The 19,672-nt window shown below is 41.9% G+C and overlaps 1 protein-coding gene across 4 annotated transcripts in view; it reads left to right on the top strand.

Moving 5' to 3' along the window:
- Positions 1 to 210: 210 nt before the first annotated feature.
- TMEM71 (transmembrane protein 71) overlaps positions 211 to 19,672 on the top strand; it is a 31,464-nt gene continuing 12,002 nt past the window's right edge. The window contains exons 1-5 of one of the 4 annotated variants that reach the window (XM_070481615.1): positions 211 to 739; positions 2,094 to 2,175; positions 3,413 to 3,473; positions 5,065 to 5,277; positions 6,751 to 6,926. In XM_070481615.1, coding sequence (XP_070337716.1) covers positions 2,130 to 2,175; positions 3,413 to 3,473; positions 5,065 to 5,277; positions 6,751 to 6,926 — 496 coding nt within the window. In that variant the 5' untranslated portion in view covers positions 211 to 739; positions 2,094 to 2,129. The remainder of the gene's footprint in view (positions 740 to 2,093; positions 2,176 to 3,412; positions 3,474 to 5,064; positions 5,278 to 6,750; positions 6,927 to 19,672) is intronic. The other 3 variants (XM_014831330.3, XM_070481614.1, XM_070481616.1) reach the window with 3 other exon arrangements.

The following is a 19,672-nucleotide window of genomic DNA, read 5'->3' as shown; positions in this document are numbered from 1 at the left end:
GCAGACATTTTCAGAAGATCCAGCTCCTTGTATTTCATCATATTCTGAATTCAAGAGCATCAGTGCATTATCCCCAATAAATTTAATTGATTTGGACAAAGCACTACTCATACTGAAAATGGCCAGACGGTGATAACCAAGAAGTGTTGCATCTCTGAAAGTTTTTCTTGTGTTCTCGCAGCTAGGGGTGACAAGTTAGCTCAGAAAAGCATCCTTCCAGTGACCATGATGTAGCCAGCTGGCCTGACTCATGGGCAGCACATCCCCCGCTGCTGGTCTAGGAGACAATCTTGAGTCCTCACCATGCGCCTCAGCGTGAATACCGCTGATGTGAGCCCAACAGGAAGTGTGACCTCATTCTGCCTCTCAGCCTCAGGTTCCGCAAGCTGATTTTGAAAGAAAACAAGAGCAGTTGTACGGCTGACTTTCCCAAGAAGTACGTGCTCTTCTATTCTAGAGACAGCCAAAAGAACAAGAGGCCGCTGAAGACAGAACTTCTCTGTAAACACTTGCACATGGCCATATGTGCAGCCATCTATTAGAAGGAGACGAAGATGGGATTCCCCTTTATTAAGAGACTTCTGTGCCTTTTGACGCTCTGACATTACTTTCAGCTGAAGAACTGCTAAGTCCTGGATTTCTCCGCTGACTGTCAACCACAGGAAGCTCGGTAGTTCAGTAATTATTTTGTCATTTATCAACTGGAAAAGAGACTGGGAGCTCCCTTTGGAAGGAACATGTATGAGCAAATTATTTTTCAGAACAGATGTCTGGCTTTGATGGAACTAGTAGATGGGATGTGTTTCTTGAAAAGTTTAGAGCTGTAACTAAAGTCCTTTTCTGTGTTGCTAGTACTAGCCGGTTAGTATACTGCCTGTGGTCTGCTGCAAGCATTTGTAAGATACAGTAATAAGATCTCGCTTTTGCCTCAGGACTATTGGCCTAAAATTAAACTTAATGCTTGGGAAAAACTAACATAGGGTAATTTCATATTGTATGTTCATATTGTATTGATAAAAAATCAAAAGAACAAGTGACATACTGTTATATTATACTACAAACAATATTATTTTTTATTCCAAACCAATGAAATCTATGAATGTGTGCTTTGATTTAGAGATTTTCCAAGGAATGCCAGAAAGTTCACTTGACTTCTCTAAAGGTCTCTAAAAGCCAGGGTCTATATTTTCTAGCAAGTTTTGTATGTGCTTTATTGAAAGAATCAATTTGGAGCTGTAGAATTAAATTATTGATTTAATGTATGGCAACTACAAACACAACCTGTTACTAGTTATGGATTTTAAAAATGTGGATGGAGGTGATGAATCAGAAAAGAATTTAGTTCTACCTTGTAAAGCTATTAGAGCAGTGATATATACAAAGTTAAATAGTCAACAGAAGGTAGATCTCTGTGATGAGTGGAAGTGATCAAAGTTTACATAATTTACACACTGGGATATATGTTTAATTTGTACTTGAGAAAGTAAATCATATGTTCATGAGAACTGAGTTTTGAAATCTGCCCAGTGGTGTACTATTTTTAGTGCAATCTTGCTGATGCTGCTTAGGAATGTCCAGGCTGATATCAACTACAAAAGATCACTGGCCTTCTCTCTGCCTGCCTGTCAATGGTTTCTGGTGTTGAGTAAAAGACAGACACCAATCCCCAAGCATTGTTTGAAACTTGATAATGTTGATGTGTGCTGGCTGATGAAAATACCAACATCCTAATTTAGAGGGTTCTAGAACAAATCTTTTTTCCAATTTCTTAATCAAATAATTCATTTTCATTATTTTATTTTAGTTACAAGTCAACCTTCATCAGTCTAGCTTGCCCAAATAAAATCTTGCTCCTATTTACAGAAAAAAGATGATTTAGGTGCACTGAGCAAGACAACAGAAAATGTAGTATAAAATCAGAGAGGCAGACACAACCTCAGTGGTCCTTCAGTCTGGTCTCCTGCTTTCAATCTTCTTTCTCTGTATTGTTTCAGTAAACAAATCTGACTAGTGCAATTAGTAGATGCCATCTGTTTTGGCATCATTTTTCTATTTTTAACATGCAATCCACCTTTTTAAAACGTCTTTTGCAGAAAATCTGTGAAGTTTGAACAAGCAGCCTTCCCAAGATGTACCAAATTTCTCAACTGATGTCGACACCAGTCGCAAGCAAATGTAAGAGAACCGCTCTACGCAATTATCTTTCAAACGATTAGACTGCTTTTAGCAATTTCCTTGCTTTGATTTTGCTGATACTCATACCATTAACCATCTGTCAGGAGCTTCTGCTTCTTAAATGCCAGTGCTCACTTTGGCAATGATTTTGACTTCATTTCTTTCCTTGATAGAAATGTGGTATTTTTCCTTTTAGTAGAAAAAAAAAATCACCATTTTTTTTTAGATGCCTATGCATCAATGTGAAAGGAGATCGTTTATCAGCACTATTAAGATGCAAAACTGTTTGTCTATAAAAAAAATACTGAATGATTTTGATAGCTACTTGCAGAAAATAAGGGCGTTGCTAAAACAGTAGTGGTTACAAGTCTCTTCCTTCCTCTTATCATTTTCTCCCCACACTCTGCTTCTAACCCTCCCTCACACACCTACAATTTTCTCTTTACAAATCAACCAGCCCAATCTGCAAGTATAAATTCCTTTCTTTGTCTTAGATATTAATTGTCAGTAATGGAATGAAGTTTCACTGAGCCTGTCTGTTAGAAGAATTCACACCATTACTCTACAATATAGAATTCTGCTTTAAAGCTTAGAATATTAATCAAGAGCGACTTCTCCCAATTGAAATCTGTTGCCATACCTTCAGTTAAACTGGAATGAATGAATGCATGCTTTTTTTAAATTAAGAATGCTCTCAGGCTTCATACATTAGGAAATCATTTCCATAAAACAAGGCAAAACCTTATTTTTTTCCTCCGCTAACGTCTTTTTGCTCATTACTTTTACAATAGAAGTAGTTTAAAATGCACGACTGAAAGAGAGTCCAGGCAGATGACTGAATTCCTCAAATTACTGGGCAAGCTAAAATAACCAGCACGTTGGGTAATTGATTTTGGTTTTCTACAGTTTCACACAAGGTGTTTTCTTCAGCCTTTTCACAAGTCAGTTTGAGGTTAATGATTTATTATCTCCTCATCTTGCACTCAGGCACCTCCACAGGAGTGATGAGTGAGATAAGAAGCAGAAGATAGAAGCCCCTAGGTTAATTCTTGCTTTCTGTAGAGGCCTGGTGACAAGTTGCGTTAGTACTGATTCATTGGGTGGCTGTACCAGTTGGCGTCTCTGCCGAGGCTGGGACACCAACTATTCACACCTTCTCTACCAGCTTCCCTGTTGGCAATCATGCATGTTGGTGAGATGTGATAAATTTGTACTTCTCTCTCATTTGCTTATGCAGGTTCTTCTGGATCCAAGAAAGAACATGCTGAAAAGCCGTCTCCCACATGCATTTTCCAAAGGTATCCCATGGGACTTTTCTCGAGAATGATCAACCAAATTCTCTTCCTGCATGCCTTATTTTGTTGTATTCTCGGTTTAAAAATATTAGTTTTAGCTATTATCCAGTTTTTGTATGTGTTTATCTTTTCAGTCCCACGCACATACAAAATGAAAACTTGCCTAACCCAATCATGGAATTTTTGAGGGGGAAGGGTGGATGCAAATTATTTGTTCGGTGAGTGGAGAAACTACTGAATACTGATGTATGGCTACTGTTTCTCAAATTGGAGTTCTCATAAATATGCTTTTCTATCACACTTTACAAGGGCAACGAGATTCTATACCAATGCACAAGCTAGCCAAATTTCCTGCTCCACATGGAGAGTCTACCATTTTGTTCAAGTTCTGCAATGAAGCCTTTTTTCTTTTCCTCCCTTCCTTTTTCTTCTTTCCGTCTGTCTTTTATTCCTTACACGAGCATCAGTTGATCTTTCCTCTAAAATTTTCTGAAATGTGCCAATGGTAGAAAGGGACCATGCGTTGGTATTAGAACCTGACCCTTTTTGTAAATTCTAGGCCTCTGCTACTAGCAAATGAACGAGCCAAGGATGAGCAAGCAGGTCATGTGGCAAGAACACATGCTTTAGAGGCATATGGACCAGGGTTCAAACCCTAGCTGTGCCATTTACTAGCTATGTAAAATATCCAAGTTATTTGCCGTTCTGTCTCATTTTTTTTCCTGCTGTACAATGAGGATGATACTACTTAGCTTTTAGGGAGGTTTGTGAAAAGTAGATAAAGCGTGAAGTATGGGCCAGGCCCATAGTAAGATTTCAATAAGTGATATCTATATTTAAAATAATAATTTACTAACTTTAATACATGTATTAATTGTGAACAGGCTTTTAAACTAAGACATTTGTCAGAAATTCAGTAGATTATAAGGTGTGAGCTGGCCTTACAATCATACAGGCATGTGGTCGTTTTTCAAACCTAAGACACAAACAGATTTATCCAACTAAGTAGGACACTTGCCTGGATACTAAACCAGAGAAGGTAACTACGCTGTCACTTGTGCGGCTGACCTAGAGGGAAACTGGCAAAGGTATGTTTGCCATGTTTGCATGTTTGCTCTCTGATGGCATGCTCCCCCTATAACTCATATGTGTCTGGCAGCTGCATAGTTATAACTTACCTATTACAGTGACAAGAGTAAGGACATAGCAATTGGAAGGCTCTTCAAGGTAAGGGGGAATGGAGAAACTATGAGCTCCTGACATCCCAAATAGCCTATTTTGCAATTTTTTCCATCCAAGAAAATGGGCTAATGTCAAGGGTGTAGGTGCATCATAGGGTGAAGAAACTGATGAGCCATACTGTTTCATTGAAGTGTTTCAAACAGAAAGCAGCACTACATAGCATACAGTTCAATGCAGTCAGCTAAGGAGACGAAGCCCAGAAGATTAAGAGTGACATTCTTAGAGTTGCAGAAGTAACTGGTAGCCATGACTGCAAAGAGGTGCTTTCCTTCACGGTGATTAGAAATGTGATTTTTGTGTGACTGAGTGGACAGCATAGAGATTTAAAGGACTTTCCTTATTCCCTCTGTAGTCTTTCCTGTGATTTCCTGGATGGTGACAGTTCCTTTGAATGCTGCTCCATAGATCCCCTGACAGGCTCCCACTTTAGCTGCCGCCGAAGTCCCAGACTGCTCACCAACGGCTACTACATTTGGACAGAAGACAGTTTCCTCTTTGACAAAGATGGCAACATAACTCTGAGCCCATCCCAGACTAGTGTTCTGTACAAGGAAAACTTAGTTCGGTAAGTAGAAGATAGCACATAAAAGAATCTGAAGTCCAATCCGGTCATTAATTATTCACTCATTCATTTGTTCATTCAACAATCATTTATAAGGAGCCCGTTGCTGCTCCTGACTGTGGGAACACAAAGGCTGATGAGGGGCAGGGATAACTGACATGAAAACAAACAAAAGTAATGAAGGCATGCAGGTGCCGTGGTAGAAGTCTGAATAGAGTGCAAGGGAGGGAAAAGGAGCGTTGGCCTATTTTATTGGAAGGCAGGTAAAAACAAGCTTCCTAGAGATGAGAATGCCTGATCTGAGTCATGAGAGGTGTTAGGATGTTAGTTAAAATAGAAGCAGGAAAGGGGGCTTCTGGAGAGAGAGAACAGGCATGGAGCTCTGGGAGACCCTGATACAATTTGAAGAATGGAGAGTAGTTTGGTAAGGATCCAGCTTAGGGTGGAAAGGGATGTTCTGCAAGAGAGAAGACTGAGCACAGAAGTAGGGGCTGGATGGAGAGGGTTAAATTCCAGGCTAAGGAGTTGGGCTTTATTCTGTGGGTAAAGAGGAACCATTGACAAATTATCAGATTTATCCTGAGCGAGATAACACTGATTACCATGTAGAGGATGGATTGTAGGAGTGTGGATGTGTGAGTCGTCAAAATCTTTTGGAAATGCAAAGAAAATCATGTCACCACCATCGCCCTGCCCTTGACATACTTCAGTGGTCTCCCTTTGCTCTAATGTTAAATTTCAACTCCTCTGTGCAACCTTCAAGGTATTCACTACCTACCTTCTTTTACCTTTCCAGCCTCATTTCCTAGCATGACCCTGTATGAGATCTACTTGTCCTTCACTGCAGCTCAGAGCTCTCCCATCCCAGGAGATTAGCAATGCCCCTCCCGGTGCTCTCAGGGCAGCCTTCAGTTAATTCTGTCAGAGCGCATATCCCCTACAGAGCGCAGAAAGCAAAAGCAGAGACTATGGAGCCAGACTGCCCAGATTAACATCCCAGCTATGTCACTTACCAGCCGTATGACCTCAAACAACTTACTTAGCCTCTTTGTGCCTCAGTTTCCTGATCTAAAAAATGGGGTAACAGTAGTACCTACCTCACAGGGGTGTTCCAAAGATAGCATGAGTTACTATATGTAAGTCACTAAGAAAGACACTTGGCACCGAAGAAGCTCTGTGAAAGCATTAGCTGCATCTACATTATTCTTGTCTTTCTCCTGTACTAGATTGGGAACTTTTTGTACCCAACGTCTTGTCTTTTATCTCAGTATCCTTGACACTGATCCAAGCATGTGGCACACAGAGAAATTTAAGAAACTTCTGTGGAATGAATGGAGGGAACAAATGAAATGAGCTTTGTGGACCCGGGTTGTGGAGATGTGTTCCGTGCATCAAGTTACTCTCCTTGAATTCTCTGTGTTGAACCTGAGGTGACGGCTATTCATTATTTACCACGCTGCTTTCATTTCCCTCCAGAATATTTAGAAAGAAAAAGAGAATCCGCCGTTCTTTTTCTTCTCTCTTCAACTTCAGTCCCTCTGAATCCTGGCTGCATGGAAGTATGTTCGATGATGTTGATTCTTCCCCGAGTGAGGACATCTGGTTGGAGGGGGTCAGAAGGCTGGACACGCACCAGCGCAGCGAAAATGGTGGTGAGTCCGAATCCCCTTTACCATTGTGGAATATCCTTTCCAAATGGGCAATAGCCACCATGTGGTCCTGGACCAGTGTAAAGTCCAGATAGAGAGGATGAGCCACATTTTAAAAAGTCACCTAAAGTTCTCTCCAAGCTACTTTTAAGATCCAAATACAAATGTGTCCATATCATGCAAAATAGCCTAATTTAAGTGTGTAAATTATTAAGTTGATAATACCTAGAAAATATTTATACAGCTCCAACATATCTTTTCTGTACAGGATATCGATGGAGAAAGGAAACTGGACTCAGTGTTCAGGTCCTAGTTTGGGCACATTGTGATAGTTACTTAACTTTGCTAAGTCTCAATTTCCTCATTTTAAAGACAAGATATGTACACATAGTGTGATAATTATGTATATATTCCTGTTGAAATACATGCTATATGTATACATTTGATATATTACATATACATATTATGTAACATGTATATATGCAAATATGTATATATGCAAATATATGTATATATGCAAATACACACGTGTGTGTGTGTGTATGTTCAGGTATACATAGATATGTATATGAACACAGTGATGGAAACTCAAAGCATATCTTAAAGATTAAATGGGACAATGAATGTCAGGCACAGTGCAAGGCTGGTGCTCAGTAATTTGTAGTGATAATTATTTTTGTTACTAGAATGGAAGCAATGGATATTTGTTGAGCCCCTACCACCTGCAAGGCACTGTGCTAGGTCTGGGGAGACAAGGGTGAATACAAACAACATCACCCCTGTCTCTCGTTTACTAGCCAGGGGGGTGGGGTCCACACCTTTGTTAAATACTTGCACAAGCAAATACGAAACACTAATTGTGGTAAGGGCTGTGAAGAAAAGGTAGATGATGTCATGGGAGATTTGACCCATTCACAAACTCAGGGAAGGCATCCCTGTGGAAGTGGCAATTGAGCTGAGTTCTAGATAATGAGAGGGGCTTTTCTGACAAAGGGGGAAGGCAAGAGCGTTCTGGGCTGAAGAGACGAAAGAGGCTGACGTCGGGGGAGGCTAGTGAGTAGGTTTGCTGGCTGAGGAGAGACCACATGCATGGTTTGGAACATGTTAGGTGTAAGTCCCTTTGGGACATCCAAGGGGCAAGTCTATCCTGAGCTCAGAGCAGAAGTCTGAGTTACAGCTATAAATGTGTGAGTGATTTCGGTCCAGGTGATTATTGAAGCCACAGAGTAGATGAACTAGATTAGGAAGAGGGTAGAGTTGGCAAAGAGAGAGTCTAGAATGGAACTTAATTAACTCAAACATTGAATGGATGAATAGGACAGGATTAGCCTGCAAAAGAGATAGAGAGGAGGCATTCAGAGAGATGAGCGGAAAACCAAGAGAGCATTGTGTAAGGAAAATCAAGAAGAAGTAGTGTTTCAAGAGGGAGGGAGCAGTCAACAGTGGCAAATCATGCCCAAAGATTAAATAGGATGACAACTGGCGTGGTTGACCTGGAGGTTATTGGTGGTGGAGTGAAGGGGGCAGAAAAGAACTGGGAATACGTGAGGAGAGTGTGGGAGGTAAGGAAATGAAGACATGGGGTACTGAGGACTCTTCAAGATGTCTTCTGGGAAAGTAAGGCGAGAGACCAGGTCCCTTCATACATGCATTCGACTTTGATCACACTCATCTGCTCTCAGTGTCCCGAATGGACCACGTTCTTCCACACCTCTGTGGTTTGCTCATGTTCCTCATATGCTGGAATTTATTCATTCATTTACTTGGAAGATTTTACTGAGGGCCAACTATGTGCCAGGCACTATTCTACACATTGGGACATAGTGCTGAATAAAACAGACAAAACTACTTGTTTTCATGGAACTTGCATCCCTTGTTCTGGAAGACAGACAATAAATAAGTTACATAGCAAGTTAAAAAGTGGTAAAGCAATAATAAACGAGGAAGCGATGGGGATTGCAAGTTTAAATAGGGTGATTAGAAGGGCCCATTGAGAACGACTTTGAGCACTGACTTAAAAGTGGCAGCAAACCATCCGGGCGAGGAACAATGCCTGCAAAGGAAATGCAAGTGCTAAGGTTCTGGACTAGGAGCTCCCCAGGGGCTGAGGGAGCAGGGAAAAGAGAGGACAAGACCTCAGAGGGCAGAAGAAAGGACAGGACCTCAAATAACGTAATTCAATCTACATTTTGGCAGGATACCTCTGGCTGCTGTGTTTAGATGTAAGGTAGGTATCGAGGCAGAAGCAAGGAAACCAGTTAAGAGGCTGCTGGAGTCATTCAGGCATGAGATAATGGTAGCTTGAACTGAGATGACAGCAGGTGGAGGTGAGAAGTAGCAGGATTCTGGATACGTTTTAAAGGTAGAGCCAACAGGGTTTGCTGATGCGGACTGAGGGAAAGGGAAGTCAAAGCTGCTAATTATATGCCAAGCACTTTACATACTGTCTTGTTTAAGTGTATTGTCTTGTTTACATACATTGTCTTGTTTAAATATCCCCAAAGCCTTAGGAAGTAGATCGTATTATCATATTTATTATAATTATGATGAAACTGAGGTTCAAGGATAAGTGACTTGCCCAAGATCATTTAGTTTGTAAACAGCAGAGTTGACCTTCAGCCTAGGTCTGTCTAATTTGAAAGCCCAGCCTTTGCTCTGCTGCCAGAAAGGGTTTTGCTCTCCTTTCCAGGGTGAAATCCAGCAGATACCTCATGGGCTAGGCCCAAAGCACAAGCGAGAGAAGCTATAGAATACAGTAATATAATAATTTCAAGGTATAGCACTTGTCTACTATTTTTCTCAACCTGCTTCCGGGGTGGAAAACTCAAATACTATGTTAATTTTTTTAAAAAACTTTTTAATTTGCAATAATCATAGATTCACAAGAAGTTGCCAAAAATAGTACAGAGATAACCTGTGTACCCTTCCTCCAGCCTCCTCCGCTGCTAACAACTTACTCAACTGTAGCACATTATCCAAACCAGGAAATTGACACTGACACAATACCGTTAAGATTTCACCAGTTATTACGTGAGCTTGTGTGTGTGTATGTGTGTGGAATACTAGAGTAAGTTTTTAGAAAAACAAAATAAGTGCTTGTTGAATGAAGACATATTTCCTTATATGATCAAATGATTGATTAAACTGAGCGCATCCTAGTTCCCCACAGTAACAAAGACGTATAAACAGGACAAAAAGAGAAGGATCAGGGATGTGGGAGATGAGCTTGGAAAGATAGACCGAAGATATTTGAAGAAACTTCTGTGCTGTGTCCAGGAGTTTGGACTTTATTGAATCCATCAAGGATATTCTAGAAGGCTCTTAACAGGACAATGACACAATCAGATTTGGATTTTCAAAGACTACTTTTCTAGTAACAGGAAGTGAAGATTGGATAAAGAGGACCCAGTGGGAGCTCAGAGGGAGTGAAAACCAGCGGGCGCACTAAGGAAAGCGGCTCTGGAAATAGAGAGGAGGCAAGAGATTAAAGGAATGTTTTTCAAGGTAGAATTGACAGGTTGGTGGCAGATCGAATCTAGTGATGAGAATGTGGGAGGAATCAAGTGAAGCTGCTTCAATTTGGGAGGTTGCTTGGAAAGTTCTGCCCGACGTGAAGGCCTGGAAGACAGCCCGGCAGAGTGATGAGGGGAATGAGCTTGTGAGCTGAATGGACCTAAATTCAAGTCCTGGAACTACCTTTTTCTACCTGAGTGTTCTTGGGCAAGTTGATTAACCTCTCTGATCCTCCATTTCTTCATGCATACAATTTAAAAAATACCAGCACAAAGAATTGTTATAAGGCTGAAATGCAATCATTCACGAAAAATAAATATTAGCTCAGAAGCTGGTATTCTGCTCAATATAAAATAGCCCTAAAAAGGCAAAAAAGAGCAAATTTGGGTCAGGAAAAGAGACAATTAATTCTATTTTATAGGAGTTAAAATAGAGATACCTATGGGAAGTAGAAAGTATGGGGTTGCAAATATAAAAAAGGAGTTAAGGGGTAAGAAAAGATCTAGAGATATTGATGTGGGAGCCAATCTGAGAACTGGTAGGGTAGGATAAAGGAGTCTTTGGAATAAAGGAGTCTACCTATGGAAAATAAGTGAATGAGCAGAAAGGAGAGTTAAGAAAGGAATTCAGGAGGATGAACAGAAGCTCCAGTAATAATTACCCCTAACAGAAATGAGTGCCATGGGCCAGCGCCATTCCAACAAATCCGTGTTACGTCATCACTTCTCTCCAAAGTCTGTGGGGGAATAGTATTTGTGTGTGTGTGTGATAAGAACACAACATAAGATGTACCCTCTTGGCAAGGTTTTAAGTATACGACACAGTGTTGTTAACCGTAGGCATTATGTTGTAGGGTAGATCTCTAGGATTTATTCATCTTGTACAACTGAAACTTGTACTACTGAAATCTTGCAGCAGTTCCCCTTCTGTGGCCGGCTTATTTCAAAGGCCTTCAGGTTCATCCGTGTGGGCAAGGATGTGGAGAAAAAGGAACCCTTGTATACTCTTTGTGAGGATGTAAACTGGTGCAGCCATTATGGAAAACAGTGTAGACGTTCCTTAAAAAATCAAAAATAGAACTCCCGTATGATCCAGCAATTGCACTTCCCGGTATATATTCAAAGGAGTTGAAATCAGGATCTCAAAGAGACATCTGCACTCCCAAGTTCATGGCAGTGTTATTCACAGTAGGCAAGATATGGAAACAACCTAAACGTCCATCAATGGGTGAATGGGTTAAGAGACTGGTATATGCATACAATGGAACATTATTCAGCCTTAGAAAAGAAGGAAATCCTGTCATTTGCAACAACACGGAGGGTATATCATTCTTATCCCATTTTACAGAGGGGCAAACTAAGGCAGATTAGATGTTTCTGTGGGGCTACACAACTATTAAGCAGCATAGCCTGGATTCAAACCCGAGAGTCTTGAGCATGTACTCCCTATGCTACACTCAGGCGAGGCTCTTTGGGAAAAACTTCTTAGATTGGGAACCAGCATGTTGTCCTGAAAGAAGCATATAAAGAAATGACTAATGGTGTCCAGCCTGATAAATAGGTCAAGTATCCTGCAGCCTTAAAGAAATCTCTGGGGGTAAGTTATGTATGAAATCTTCAATCAGAAGGCAAGTAGGGGTGATCTCACTCACTCTCAACATCCCTGACAGGTTGGCACAAATCTCTACAGTAATAAAGAGTACACATTACTTTTTAATTGAGATATAATTCGCCTATCATAAAATTTAACATGGACAGTTCAGTGATTGCTTTAGTGTCGTTACAAGGTCGGTTGTGAAACCATGACCGCTTTCTAACTCCAGAGCATTTCCATCGCCCCAAAGAGAAACCCATACTCATTATCAGGCACCCCCCATTTCCTGCCCTCTTTCCCCGGGCCCCTACAGCCAGTCGTCTACTCTGGGTCCCCATGGATTTACCTACATTGGACTCTCATGACTTCTTCAGGTGGCCTCTTCCTCCCATTGGTACCGCCGCTGCAGAAGCGGCTGCTTAGGCTGACCGATCATGTGCCTTTGGAAAGTTTACATCTCTTGGTTCTAGGCTGGCTTTCTGGAACGCAAGGGGCAAGTCTCTTCTCTGTTCTAAAGCAATGTTTCCCAAAGTGTGGCGTGGGGCAACCGCTGCCTCTAGGCCGCTGCAGTAATGGACACTGAATCTCATTCGGTGAGAAAGAAGCTGTGACTCCTCTTCCAACTCTCACAGTCCTGACAAAACCAAGAAAGACTCATTTAGAACTGTGGTCGCTTTAAGTCTCTCCAACTCCTGCTACTCTCTCTTTTGTTTTTTCTTTTCCTCTTTCTTTTTTGTTTTTTTTTAAGAAAATTAGCCCTGACCTAACTACTGCCAATCCTCCTCTTTTTTTGCGCAGGGAGACTGGCCCTGAGCTAACATCCATGCCCATGTTCCTCTACTTTATATGTGGGACGCCTACCACAGTATGGCTTTTGCCAAGCGGGGCTATGTCCACACCCGGGATCCGAACCAGCAAACCCAGGGCCACGGAGAAGCGGAACGTGTGAACTTAACCACTGCTCCACCGGGCCAGCCCCTCTTTTGTTTTAACACATTCTTTTAACAGGCTCAGAGCTTTCTGCTACACACAGTATTTACCGCAAATTAAATAGTCTCATTTTCATTGTACTTATTTTTACATTTACTTTCTCTTTAAGGCATTTAAATGATTGATAGAAAGTTTCTTTTAAAGTAAAAGACTAAAATGAAACAACATGAAGAAAATATTAAGTGGCTAAGAGTAAGCAGGCTCTAGGATACAGAAAGAATCAGGAAAATGACGCTTGGGCGACTCAAGTGTGGAAATCACTGTTCTAAAGGCAGTGTTTCACATATTTGGAAATTAACATCGAGTTTTCTCATAGCTGCCTCTTCGAAATATGTCCAAACAATTTGAAAGCAATTGGACCGCAGCAGTGCTGCACATGCATAAGCTATCTTGTTAAAATTCTCATGGTTTCCAAATATCTTCTAAATATAACAAATCAAACCTCCCCCCTCCAAAATCGGTAATTAGCCAACCGGGGTGCACGCAGGACTTTGAAATCTCTCGTCCCTGCTGTCAACTGTAATCAAATCTTCCCCAGGCTTCTTGTTTTCCAGATTTACCCAAAGCCCCGTGATTTTTATCAGCAATTTATTTTTTCTCTGGAAATGTCGCCTCGTTAGAAGACTCAAGAAGAATTCAAAACTAAATCATTTGGCTGTTTTCTTTCTGGGCAATGGAGGCAATCAAAACTTACTTCCCCTGATTTTCTCTTGCTTTATTTTTCTGGCTGAAAAGGATTTTTGTTGTTGTTGCCTATTTTGCTTATCCTTAGTTCACCCCTTCCGCAGCTGTTTCGAGACACCTTGCCTCATTAGTCGCAATTCATTCTTTCACCATGGCAGTTTGCAGCTCCCCAGACCCCAATACTGCAATTTGGGATGCATTCCCAGAGCCCGGTGAGTCATATTGAAAGAGGGTGGAGGATTCCTGGAGGGAGGACGAAACAGGACTTCCCGCTCTATTTCTGCCAGCCCCAGGAAAGGCAAGATGACCCCAGGCAAGACAAGATCTTTGATGGCAACATCTGTATATGGCTTTGTATTTTCCTCTATAGCGAGCAATAATGCCTGCTTTACATGCAAGGATATGCAAATATGCTTGGAAGAAATAGATTCATCCCTTTAAAACAGAAGTAAACTACATTGAATTTAAATAAACCGAGAAACAGAATGCAATTAATATCTTTGAATATAATATCAAAGAGCTCTCTGCTGAAATGTTTTCTGCATTACGATCCTTCCATTTACTATTAAGATTGGAGAAAAAAAATTAAATGTCGGTTAGGGAAAGTGTGAATTCGGGGCAAATCTTATCTTTTCAGAGACAAATCCTTGATCATTTTTTAATGTTAAGATTTTTTGTGGTTTCTCTCTTTAATGCCACCTCTTCTTCTAGAAAATGCTGCGTAATATTTCCAGTATTCCACCCAGGGTGCATTTTTTATTTCATCCAACTCTCAGTGGCAGAGCTGTATGTTCAACAGGACGGCCCTGGGCGACAGCACAGGAATATTTTTACTGTTGTCACAGGCTCATCCCCATCTCCCCAGATCTTCGTTAAGTACCACTCATGAATTCGTAATCAGCCATGAAAGTTCCCAGCTCTTTCTCACTTCCATGTTAATTTGACCATATAGCCTCCTTTAAAAAAAAAAAAAAAAAAGGTTAATTGAGATGTAGTTGATAGACAAAGAATTGCACATATTTAATGTGTACAATTTGAGTTTGGTCACACTCAAACACCCATGATACCATCGCCACAATCAAAGTAATAGACATATCCAATACCTCCCAGAGATGCCTGTGTCCCTTTGTGATTTGTTTGGGTCTTTTTTCCAAGAAAACTTAACATGAGCTCTAGCCTCTTAACAAATTTTGAAGTGCATAAAATACCATATTGTTAATTACAGCCAGATCTCTAGAACTTACTCATCTAGCATAACTGAAACTCCATACTCATTGAACAATTCCCCATTTCTCCCTCCCCAGCCCCCGGAAACTACCATTTTATTCTCTGCTTCTCTGAGTGTGATGGTTTTAGATACCTCGCGTGAGTGGAATCATGCAGTATTTGTCCTTCTGTGTCTGGCTTATTTCACTTATTAGCACGTCTTCCAGGTTCATTCATGTCGTAAAAGGCAGGATTTTCTTGACAGTGTTCATTCGTTTATAGATGAACACTTGGGCTGTTTCTATAGCTTGGCTATTGTGAACAGTGCTGCAATGAACAAGGTCCAGGCCTCGTCTGCAGCGTGGGCGTCACGGGATGGTCTGCCTGTCTCACTTCCTGCTGCTTCCTCTTTCTATGGCAACCAGCGGAGATGCTTCTGCAGACTGCTTTGTCGAGAGGCCGCAGGTTGTGGGTGGAATGGTGAGAGGGAGCCTCCAGGGTTGGCAGGAATTCCCACGTCCAGAGGCACCAGTTCAGTGGCTCAGTATCCAGGCATATCCTGTGCATTATAGGATGCTTGGCAACATCCCTGGGCTCTGTTCACTGGATGCCAGTCACACTCTTTCCCTCCTCCCCTGCCCAAGTGGTGACAACCAGGAGTGTCTCCAGACATTCCCCTGGAGAGAGAGGTTACCTCCAGTTAAGCAGCGTTGATATATGGGGACCCTCAGTGTCCACACCCATGCTCAGCTCCTGGAACAGGGCTGAGAATCTTTCTAGTCTCTCACTGCTGAGTAAGCATTTCACCATGCAAAGCTTCTCATGTTACACTCCTGCTCCAAGTTGTCTGCAGAATAAATCTTAGCTCCCCACTGTGACCCATGAAACCCTTCATGATTTGACCCCTGCTTAGGATCCAGCCAGAAGCATCTCCCAGGACAGCCCACACTCACATGCTCCTGTCTGGCCACATTGGAGAACTGACTTCCGGGAGCCCACCATGTTCTCCCACAGGTTGATGTCTTCCCTTCTTCTCCTCTTCTCCTCTCCCTTCTTTCTCTCTCTCTTCTTCCTCCTCCTTCTCCTCTTCCTTCTTCTACTTTCTCCTCCATCCCCTCCCTTCACCCTCCTTCTCCTTTTCTTCCACTTCCTCTTCCTCCTCCTCCTTTGTCTGTCTCTGCCTGACCTGCCCTCTTCCTGCTGTCTGTCATCAAGTTTCCACTTAAGCAATGCCTCATCTGTGCAGCCTCCCCGGATTCCCCAGACAGACTCAGACACTCTCTCCTAGACTCCCACTGATACCGTCTGCTAGCCTTCACTGTACCAATGATCTCGTTGCATGCTAATTGTTGGCATGGATGTCTGTCCCACTCCAGCCCATGAGTAGGGCACAGCAGTATCTACCTTGACACCCTGCTCCCAGCTCCCATACAGTGTGATGTGTGCAGTTACACAATAACCCTGCGTTGAACACATAAGTAGATCTGCCTGCCCCGCGCCCTTGAAGCTTGTGCCTTCTCCTCTACCCTTGCTCCCCTTCCCAAACTCCTCTGCCTTAGTGCTCTCTCTGGGGATTCACTTGGGGGCTGCCTCAGTCTTTCCTCTTAGCTATTATCTTTCCTTAGTTGCTCTTAGCTCCAGATATCTCATGACAGCGGTCAAAGCAGAGAAAGCCTTTCTGGTCTTTAACTATGGCCGCTCAAACTCCTCCTTGTTCCTCTTGAAGTTTCTACCACACAGTGAAAATAATCTCCTTGATTCCTCATTTCTTCTCCCCTGCTCTTCTTTTGTCCCTGTCTCTAAACTCTCCTTAGGAGCTGTGGATATTCCCCCCCACACTTTAAGTTGGTCTTTCCTGGAGACCCTCTTGCTGTGTGTATTCAGTTCTGCAACGGGGCGGGTGGCAGAGGCCACACTCTTTTCCCTCCTCCAGGGCACTTTCTTCTAGAGAGACATTGTCATGTAGTGAAGTCAGGGAAATAAAGCAGCCATATGTGATAACCCCTGTGCTTGGAAATGTCTGGGTAGGGGTCAAGGAGTCCCTTCACTGTAGAGCAATTTCCTAGATAGCCAGTTCAAAACTCTCTTTTCCAAGATCGAGTAATAAACTCATCGTTTTCTATGATGATAAATTTTTAAGACTCTCTTCTACCTTGAAACATCCATTGATGATTGACCAGCACACTCTCATCTCCATTGTGGAGTTGACCATCCCCTTTGGTCTGTAACTAGGGACGGTGTCTAACTGTCGATGATAGAAGCTTCAATTCCCTCCATTTATACTATATCTCAGAATGTCTACATTTATTCTTATCTCATTCAATTATCGCAACTGTGAAAGGCAGAAGCTATTGTTCTGTTTTACAGATGAGGAAACTCAGGGTCAGGAAAATTAAGGATTGCCTTATATTACCCTTGTTAAAATTCACGTTAGGTTCTTTCTGAAGCCCAAGTCCCTGAAGTTTCCACCGAACCGCATTTTGTTTCTTTTTAACAAATGATATCATCTGTTTACATGTATCTCCTACCCATGACCAATGCCTCTCTCACTGTCCCCACCAGCACGCGCACACACACACACACTCACACACACACTCACACATCCCTAGGATTACAACCTCCTTGGGGTCAGTGCCTATGTCTTATTCTCCCTGTATTCCTCCCATCTATCTGAGTGTCCTACAATTTATGGGTTCAGTAAGTGTTTGCTTAGTTGATTTGAGTGTTTCCTTTGTCATGAAGCCAAGATTCATGTGGACCATAAATATATCATCCTATTTAGATAAGAAGCAAAAATAAGGAGATATTATGGGAGGAAAAAATGACCAAATTTTATAGGCCCCCTTCAGAGCTTCCCCAGGGTAAAATAAATTGGGCCAATTTCCCCGGACATCATGCCCACTTCTCAATGCTTAAATCAGGCATTAACCTCACGGCTACCTTACTCATCTCCCAACCCAGGTTCACGCCCTTCTGCAGCACCATCCTTATGTTCCTTACCCATAGGAGGTTATCTCCCCGTGTGTTTTGTGATTTTGGAGTGTGAGCTCATCTCCCATCTGCTTTAGCTGAGGGAATCTGTGCAGCTCAAGTTGAAAGCTTTTACATTGGCTCCTGGCAGACATTACAGGGCTAGTACCAGCTTGAGGCTGTTTATTTATTTTTCCTTTTTCTCCCTGAAGCCCCCTGGTACATAGTTGTATAATTTTAGCTGTGGGTCCTTCTAGCTGTGGCATGTGGGACGCCACCTCAGTGTGACCTGATGAACAGTGCCATGTCCGAGCCCAGGATCTGAACTGGTGAAACCCTGGGCCGCTGAAGCAGAGTGCATGAACTTAACCTCTCGGCCAAAGGGCTGGCCCCTGTTTTTTAACATTAACTTCTCATATGAGTGTAAATTTGAACTGAAAACCCATTTACTTATAAAATGTCAAGAGAAACATTTTCTTCCCATTCTCTGCCTAGGCTAGAAGGAATAAGCTTTTGTGCCCTCTCCCTAAACTAGTGGACAGATTTTTTTTAAACTAGTTTTTCATTGGAAAATTAGCTTTTTGAACCCCTGTTACATGCAGGGACTCAGTTCCAATTCTCTGCTGTTCTTGAGACCAAGGCCTTTCTCTGTGTCTATAGAGTCATTTAAATCACGGCCCTCTGGTTGCCATGACTTCTAAGTCTCTTTCTCACTCCTCAGGGCAGCTCCAGCCATAGCTCATACCTATGGTTCTGGGTTTCCCTGGCTTGGCCTTTGGGAATATCCTTTTATTTTGAGCTTAGCTGCGCATTTAAAATGATGTTTGTTGAACTCGTACTGTCTTTTAGACACCAGCTGGGAAACACGCACATTCGATAGCATGACTTTTAGCTACTCTCTTTAAGTGGCTTTGCTTCCAAGTCACTAAGTTCTAAATGACCTCAAATTCCTACCCAAGGCCATCAGAGTGAAGTTGAGCCTTGAGTGGACATCACACATCCCCCACAGACAGAACCAAGAGAATCCTAGACATAGTTCTGCCAGATGAACCAAGTGGAAGACATCCAGTAGTTGAGCCAAAGGTGCTATGCTTAGCTTTCCCTCTGATTGGAAGACATTCTTAACACATTCACCCTTTCCAAGGAAGCTTGGGCTTTGAGAGTTTTGTATCCCTTAATCTCTGACTCAAATCAAGAATCAAAGATTAAATGTCATCTCTTGGTGACTTCACGTTGAAGACATCAATCCTTACTGGGAGTTATCTTAGCATGTTTGACACTTGATGTTACATATTTTTTAAACAAACTTGATTATTTTGTTTTGAGGGAAAGTCAGGCTAATTTTAGGGCCAGTAAAATATATTTATGTATAAATCTTCATACAATAAGATAGGCATGCATTCTTGAAACCATATATGCAAGAAATAGTCTCTTTGAACAAAAAGAATTAGAAAAAAGTGTTTATTGTATGTTATCCAGCATTTCAATGTATTTTCCAGAGGGAGAATTTCCTTCATGACACTTATTACAAGCTATTTTCTATGTCTCACAAGAGTCTAAGGCACATGAGGACAAAAACAACATCTGTCTAATTCACCATTATATCCTAGCAGCTGGGTCAGTTCCTAAGATACAGTCACATTCAATAAACGTCTTCTGAATGAGTGAGTGAATTAGAAATAGAAGGAGGTGGCTCTGCTATAATGTTTATAAATGTGAGAGGCTCATATACCCACCACACATCCTTCCAGTCCATCCATACAGTCCTCAGCATCACTTGGGGATGAGGGGTA

This window comes from Equus asinus, chromosome 12 (assembly GCF_041296235.1).
Source record: "Equus asinus isolate D_3611 breed Donkey chromosome 12, EquAss-T2T_v2, whole genome shotgun sequence".
In the NCBI taxonomy this organism is placed as follows: domain Eukaryota; kingdom Metazoa; phylum Chordata; class Mammalia; order Perissodactyla; family Equidae; genus Equus; species Equus asinus.
Note: the sequence above shows the minus strand (reverse complement) of the source record. Positions and strands in the feature narration are given on the sequence as shown.